The 7,665-nt window shown below is 38.9% G+C and overlaps 1 protein-coding gene across 4 annotated transcripts; it reads left to right on the forward strand.

Moving 5' to 3' along the window:
• The first annotated feature begins 2,009 nt into the window (after positions 1–2,009).
• Positions 2,010–6,124, forward strand: LOC125233369. Of its 4 annotated transcripts, none has more exons than XR_007177847.1 (3): positions 2,010–3,819; positions 4,473–4,652; positions 6,001–6,124. XR_007177847.1 is itself a non-coding variant. In XM_048139360.1 (3 exons), the coding sequence occupies exons 1-3, from the start codon at positions 2,868–2,870 to the stop codon at positions 4,565–4,567; spliced, it is 660 nt and encodes a 219-aa protein (XP_047995317.1). In that variant the 5' UTR covers positions 2,010–2,867; the 3' UTR covers positions 4,568–5,011. The 4 variants fall into 4 exon arrangements, 3 of the variants coding, with proteins under 3 accessions (XP_047995317.1, XP_047995318.1, XP_047995315.1); XM_048139360.1 differs by lacking the exon at positions 6,001–6,124 and having other exon boundaries at positions 2,010–3,234; positions 3,622–3,819; positions 4,473–5,011; XM_048139361.1 differs by lacking the exon at positions 6,001–6,124 and having other exon boundaries at positions 2,010–2,258; positions 3,622–3,819; positions 4,473–5,011.
• The last annotated feature ends 1,541 nt before the right edge of the window (positions 6,125–7,665 follow it).

Consider the following 7,665-nt stretch of genomic DNA (forward strand, 5'->3'; position numbering starts at 1 on the left):
ACCACTCTTACCAGGCTAGACCAGGGTAACTGTGCAGCGATCGATCAAAGCTCTTGAAAATTAGCATGTGGCAACACCATGGAAATATTATTTAGTTTACAATTTTTCCACTTCTTTCTGGCATCACCCTTAGTGACAACATTTCGTCACTACTTTTAAAAAATCTCGTATCTCACGCTGATCCTCAAAGTTGAAACGCAGTAAGTCTATATGCATTCCATACATACTTACTACAATTTTCTTTTCATTGACAGACGAAGATACAAGTTTTCTTTAAAGTAGTGACGATTTCCATCTTCAGCACTTAGTTTGCAGTCCTCAACTTTGCGCCTCTCCAGAAACTTCCTGCCTCTGTGGAATGAATTGTCGTCTGAGGTGTCTCCAAAGCTTATTCGCACATATACCGTAATGTAATGCTGATAAATAACCCTGCTGAGAAACCTTTTTCTCAATAAAGTCTTTAATAAATCCTTAATCATCATCCTCCTTGCGTTACCGCGGAATTTTCCACGGCTCATGGGAGCCTGGGGTCCGCTTTGGCAACTAATCCCAAGATTTGGCGTAGGCACTAGTTTTTACGAAAGCGACTGCCATCTGACCTTCCAACCCGAAGGGTAACTAGGCCTTATTGGAATTAGTCCGGTTTTTTCACGATGTTTTCTTAATCAATTTTCTAAAACTACTTATCTACCTACGACTTACTTTTTTGAACTGCAAAGTACAAAATGCAAAAGAACCAAAAGAAACTTGAGCTCCAAAGGAAAGAATCAATGCAGGATAAACACATCTATTTTAAAGTGTTTTCTCCGAACCAATTAAATGGCGAAAGGCGTAAATAAAAGTTCTGGTGGGAGTTAATAAAATAGGATTTGTTAAGAGAAGCGGGAAGTAATATCCGGGGTTCTCACGGAAAACAAGTTTCTACAGCTTAATAAAGACCAGGGGGCCGATTTTTGAGTCTCACGCGTTCGAATTCAGAAAATTGTCACTGAAAATAATAGGCAATTCACCGTTTTCAACCGGTATTTTAGTGACAGTGAGACTCAAAAATCGGCCCCCAGTGTGCGCATCCGAATGCACAAACACTCACGATAATATCTCTTTCGTAGCTAACTATCTCTATCGCTCTTGCCTGTTGGCGCGACAGAGCCAGACTACGTGTTCGCGAAAGGGCCATTTCTTTCAAAGTTTTTTTTGGATTTGGAATATTTTATGTGGTTCCCACAGAATCACGATCCCTTTCAATTCTATTCTAATAGGAGCAAATAACGTCATAAGGTTTTTTCCCATTCCGTTACCATTTTTAGGGTTCCGTACCTCAAAAGGAAAAAACGGAACCCTTATAGGATCACTTTGTTGTCCGTCTGTCCGTCCGTCCGTCCGTCTGTCAAGACCCTTTTTCTCAGGAACGCGTGGAGGTTTGAAGCTGAAATTTATATCAATTACTCAGGTCTACTGTCCCTTGAAGCTGTGAAAAAATCAAACTTCTAAGCCAACGCAATCAAAAGATACAGCCGTTTATGCCGCAAATTTTCGACACTTGCAAGGGAATCAAAACCTACAGGGTGCTTCCCGTGAACTCAGAATCTTGAAATTTGGTACGAAGCAACGTCTTATAGCATAGATAAAGGAAAAATTACGAAAACCATACATTTTTAGTTACATCACATAATATATATTTTTTTAATAATTTTAACCTTACTACCCATTTCCTCATAAACGCGTAGAGGTATTAAATTTAAATTCATACGAAATTTGTACGGAACCCTCGGTGCGCGAGTCCGACTCGCACTTGGCCGGTTTTTTAATACATTTTGTATGGTGGTAACGGAATGGAAGGTTCGAAAAAATATATGGAAATCTTGGGAATTTTTTTTTCTCCTATCAGGATCGAAAGTCCTCGCGATTGTATCAATCGCGTAAAAAATACACGTATTACAAAAAGGTGGGGTGGACAACTTTGAAAAAAAAATGGCCCAGAAATGACATTCGGCTACAGCGCTGTTGACGGCATTGCCAACATAAAAGTGTTATTCTGATTTGTTATCTGTATTATAAATGTAGCCAAGGATTGGTTACTTATTTTTATTATCTGTGTCTCTCTCTTCTCCAACTATGGCCGCCATGAGCGGGTGCTATTTTATATTGTAATTGTGAAAGTACAATAAACCAGTGAAAATAACCAGCCTCCTTTTTAATGATACAGTCCAACTAAGTAATAAACTCAACATGGTCCTATCTCACCGTTTATTAACATCGTGAGTACTTTCGCCGAGACACTTTCGCCCGGCAACATGGTGGCACGCATGGTGCACGAGCTGTCTACACGCCGTTCTCACAGCGGAAAGGAGCGCCATTAATATTTATAGTAGCCGAATTGTCGCACGTTCAGTGCTATACGTCGTGCACTCAACATCGAGCTACACAACCCAAGAACTGACCTGGTGCACGTGCAGTCTGGACGCCGTGCACTCGGCCTCATCGAGCTACGTGACGCTATCACCGAATTGGTGCACGTGCAGTCTGCACGCCGTGCACTGCGGACTCATCGAGCTTCGAATCGTAATCCTCGACAAGATACACGTGCAGTCTACACGCCGTGTGCTCGGAAAATTTAAATACGTGACGTGATTAACAAACTGATACACTTGCAGTCTACACGCAGTGTAGTCATCAATTTGAACTACGCATCGTAATTTATTTAAGACCCGACCTGTGGTACGTGCAGTCCAGTACGCCGTGCTCTCAGCAGGATAGGACATGGAACTAACTGATTTGCATTGACTTTAAATATTTTAATAGTGACAATAGTGTTTTATAGACATTACAGTAATTAATTTAGATTGTATACTGTGTGCTGTGAAGCAATGAGTAATTTGAGTGGAATGTCGCTGGCGGACCTTGTGGCCGGGAGGGGCTACGTTAAGGCCAAAATTTCAAGAACTTGTAACTCAGTGAAGATAACTGATTCAAATGAGATGTTACTAAATCAAAAAACTAGATTATTAGAAGCATTCAAAGAATATGAAGATTACAACATAAACATACTAAAGTTAGAATCTAATGACACTGAACCTATTGAGGAATATGAAAATAAATACTTAAATGCATTAACAATTATTGACGAAGAAATCAACAGACGCAATGCCCACTCTCCCTCCACGAGGCCCGAACAGGTGGTAAAATTGCACCAGCCTATCAAGTTACCACCCATAGACATACCTTGCTTTAGTGGTAAGTTCTCAGAGTTTATACCATTTATAAATTTATTTAATTCCCTAATTGACAAAAATGATGCACTTGACAGTGTACAGAAACTGTATTATTTGCGATCACACCTAAAGGGTGAACCCTTAGACATAATAAAGAACCTGCCGCTAACTAATACTAGTTATAATGAAGCATTAACAATATTAAATGAAAGATATAACAACAAACTAAAAATCATAAATGAACATATTTGTGTATTGCTTGACCTCAAGCCATTAGTAAAATCAACATCAAGCAGCCTAAGAGAGTTTGTCTCATCTATTAAACAGCAACTAGCAGCTCTAGCCAATCTAGAACCCTCAGTCAAATATTGGGATGCTATAATATTATGTGTACTCTCCCGAAAACTAGATGCCTACACAGCCAGAGCATATCACATGGAGCGGGACGCTGACACAGACCCAACAATGGAAGGCTTCCTTGACTACCTAGAGAGGCGTGCACTGGCCTTAGAAAATGCTGAACCAGGGACATCGGGACAACCTCGCTACTTGCCTGCTAATAAGACTGTACTAATAGCAACTGAAAAAACGCTGCAGTGTGATTTATGTAAGTCTGCACATAAATTATTTAATTGCAAGGCATTTAAATTACTTACAGTCAATGAAAGAATTAAGTTCGTAAATTCTCAACCCCATTTATGCAAGATATGCCTAAATTCACATAAGGGGAAGTGTAGGTTTAAATTCAAGTGCGCTCAATGCAAGCTGGAGCACAATACTCTACTGCATAGTGATGCTACTCAGGCATTTGCATCTCCTGCTACCTTAACAGCAAGGAATATTACTGATGATGAGAATGATGTGCTTCTTCCCACAGCAATAGTAAAGCTTATAGGTAGAGATGGTAAAGAGCTGCATGTGAAGGCGCTCTTAGACCCGTGTTCACAAATGAATTTTATTTCAGATAGGGCTCTACAGTTGTTGAATCTCACTCCCAATCTTACAAATAAAGGCATAACTGGGATAAAAAATATGAAAAGTGAAGTAAAGTATAGTGTACCTGTAGAAATAAAATCTAGAATAACAGATTACAGTGTAATAGCAAACTGTCAGGTTGCAGAGGAAATTACTTGCATGTTACCACAAAACAAATTTGAACTGAGTGACATTTACATTCCTCCTGGAATGCAGTTAGCGGATGAAACATTTAACATCCCAAGTCAAATCGACTTACTAATAGGAGCACAAATCATGTTTCAGGCATTGATACTAACGGGTCCAGCATACCAGCCATCGAGTCACCAGCAGGCGACTGGCAGCGAACAGGGGAAGAATGCAGCTCGATCGCAGTTTGAGCTGTCAACCCAGCCCACCATAGTTAACACCCAATTTGGTCACATTATCGGAGGTGGCCTACCACATCTAGTAGCATGCAATAAGGTAGTATGCAACAAGGTTGTTTTAAAGTGCACTAATTGTGACACTGAACTTTCTGATGCCTTGTCAAAATTTTGGCAAACTGAGAATGTTCCTCAAATTTTCAATGAAAAGTTCTCAGAGCATGAACTATGTGAGGATATATTTCAAAAAACTATTCAACTGAAAAACAATCAATTTCAAGTTGCACTTCCACTGAAACTGCCTCTTGACGTAATCAAGGATGAATTGGGTGACTCATTTCATTTTGCATTAAAAAGATTTAATAATCTTGAGAAGAAATTTGATCAAAATCCTGAATTCTTTGCTGAATATAAGAAATTCATTCATGAATACTTGTCTTTGAACCATGGGCACTATGTAGACATAGAACTGTATGATCTGAATAAAGATGCAGTCTATTTCTTAGCACATCATGGAATTATTAAGGAAAGTAAGACCACACATCTCCGTACTGTGTTTGACGGATCTATGAAAACAAATAAAAAGGTATCGCTCAATGATTTTTTACTAAACGGAGCCACGGTTCAAAGAGAATTATTCGATATTATTCTTCTGTTTCGTTTTGGTGACCATACATTCACAACTGACATCAAACGTATGTTCAGAAATATACGTGTATGCAAGGAGCACACATCATTACAAAATATACTTTGGAGGGATTCTCCCAAAGAGAACATCAAATGCATAAGGTTGGATACAGTAAGCTATGGTCTAAAAAGTAGTAATTTTTTAGCAACCCGTTGTCTTGATGAGCTTGCTACTAGATACACAAATGATCTGCCATTAGCATCATTTATTATTAAAAATATGACTTATGTAGACGATGTACTTTACTCTGACAATGATTTAGAGAAGGTTCTTGAGGCTAAGACACAATTACGAAAGCTGTTGAGCTTAGGCAGTTTTGAAACACATAAGTGGTCGTCAAACAATGCTATAATGCTGGCTGACATACCTTCCACTGAACAACACTTTGATGAGTTAGAGTTGCAAAATGATGATTGTAGCTTAAAGGCACTAGGCCTCAATGTAGTGATTAAAGAGGATAAATTTAAAATGTCATGCCCTGAGCCTTTCAATCCTAATAAACTCACAAAGAGGGACATTCTCAGCTATATTAGTAAAATTTATGACCCCATGGGTTTTGTAAGTCCCATCATAGTAAAGGCTAAAGCCATCATGCAGAAGATATGGTTATCAGGCACAGATTGGAATGAGGTACCCCCTCAGGATATAACAAGTGAATGGATCGAGTTTGCATCTAGCTTAGCGGTAATGGAGCCGATTTATATAAACAGAAACATTCATGTGGATCATACAGACACTGTGCAAATCATAGGATTTTCAGATGCCTCCAGTTCAACTGCCTATGGCTGCTGTGTCTACCTGCGCGTCACTGACTGTAAAGGTAAAACTATAATGCATTTGCTCTGCTCTAAGTCCCGAATCAATTCGATTAGCAAGAGTAATACCGTCCCGAGACTTGAACTGGAAGCTGCATTACTCCTATCAAAGCTTGTTGCACGGGTGTATCGCACTCTTAAAGTAAAACTTAACATCAATAATGTTTACCTGTTCGCTGACTCACAAATTTGTCTTGCTTGGCTAAACACACAATTGACAAGACTGCAAGCTTACGTAGCCAACCGAGTCAAGATAATAAAGGAGCTAACAGGTGAGTTCGTCTGGCTTTACGTGAACACCAAAGACAATCCGAGTGATCTTATCAGTCGCGGTGTCAGTCCGCAAGATCTTGCAGCATGTAAAATGTGGTTTTTGGACCTGAGTTTTTGCATGACAGTGAGTATACATTTAAGTGTATTTTAAATATACCAAACGACCTGCCTGAAGTTAAACCTGCACCAATGCTTGCCAGTCATGTGACTTCTGCTGAGAAAAGTGTGCCGGACAACATCTTCGAGAGATTGCGCAAGTATTCTAGCATCCACAAAATGACTAGGGTTCTGGCATATGTTTTGAGATTTTGTAATAATATTAAAACTGAAAAGCCAAGGCTTCATACAGATTTCTTGTCAAGCAACGAACTACATCAAGCTCTTATGCTTATAATTAAATATGAGCAATCTAACCAATTTAAGGATGAGATACATTCATTACATAAAGGCCAATCTGTGAAAGGAAAGTTAATCTCATTGAATCCATTTATTGACAAAACAGGGCTGCTGCGAGTTGGTGGCAGATTACATCACTCTAACATTCCATATTTACAAAAACACCCAATCATTCTACCAAAGAACTCTATAATAACTAAACTTATCATAACTAGTGAGCATTTGAAATTATTGCATAAAGGTCCTACACTGGTGCTTACCAATTTGAGTCAGCGATACTGGATCATAAATGGATTGAATGAAGTGAAAAAGATCACTCAAAAATGTATAACCTGTTTTAAGCAAAAGGCTATAGCTGCCAAACAACTGATGGGTTCCTTGCCGGCCGAGAGGGTAACTGCAACCACTCGTGCATTTATTAAGGTAGGAATGGATTTTGCAGGACCAATCAATGTTAAATTATCACGTATACGAAGATCTGTTGTTGGTAAAGGCTACATATGTGTTTTTGTATGTATGACAACTAAAGCGCTACATCTTGAGCTAGCCTCTGACCTCACAACAGATACATTTCTAGCATGCTTGAAACGCTTTATATCAAGGCGTGGTATACCAAGCGATATCTATTCTGACAATGCCAGTACGTTTAAATCTGCAAGGAACCATCTAATTGAACTGTATAAACTGCATTCTGACAAAGCCCATCAAGAGTTGGTACATAATTATACTGCCTCTAAAGGTATAAATTTCCATAACATTCCGTGTTACTCCCCAAACTACGGGGGCCTTTGGGAATCAAGTGTATCTCTTACCAAATACCATTTAAAAAGAGTATTACAAAAAAATGTATTAACCTATGAACAATTGAATAGCTTGATAGTGGAAATAGAAGCTATCTGTAATTCTAGGCCACTTATACCTATATCATCAGATATTAATGA

The sequence above is a fragment of the Leguminivora glycinivorella genome, chromosome 14 (genome assembly GCF_023078275.1).
Source record: "Leguminivora glycinivorella isolate SPB_JAAS2020 chromosome 14, LegGlyc_1.1, whole genome shotgun sequence".
In the NCBI taxonomy this organism is placed as follows: Eukaryota; Metazoa; Arthropoda; class Insecta; order Lepidoptera; family Tortricidae; genus Leguminivora; species Leguminivora glycinivorella.

Coding starts and splice junctions, on each gene's coding strand:
- LOC125233369 (XM_048139358.1), top strand. CDS start 2,868: ATGAGTAATTTGAGTGGAATGTCGCTGGCGGACCTTGTGGCCGGGAGG. Junction 3,820..4,472: donor AACGCTGCAGTGTGATTTAT/GTAAGTCTGCAC, acceptor ATCATGTTTCAG/GCATTGATACTAACGGGTCC.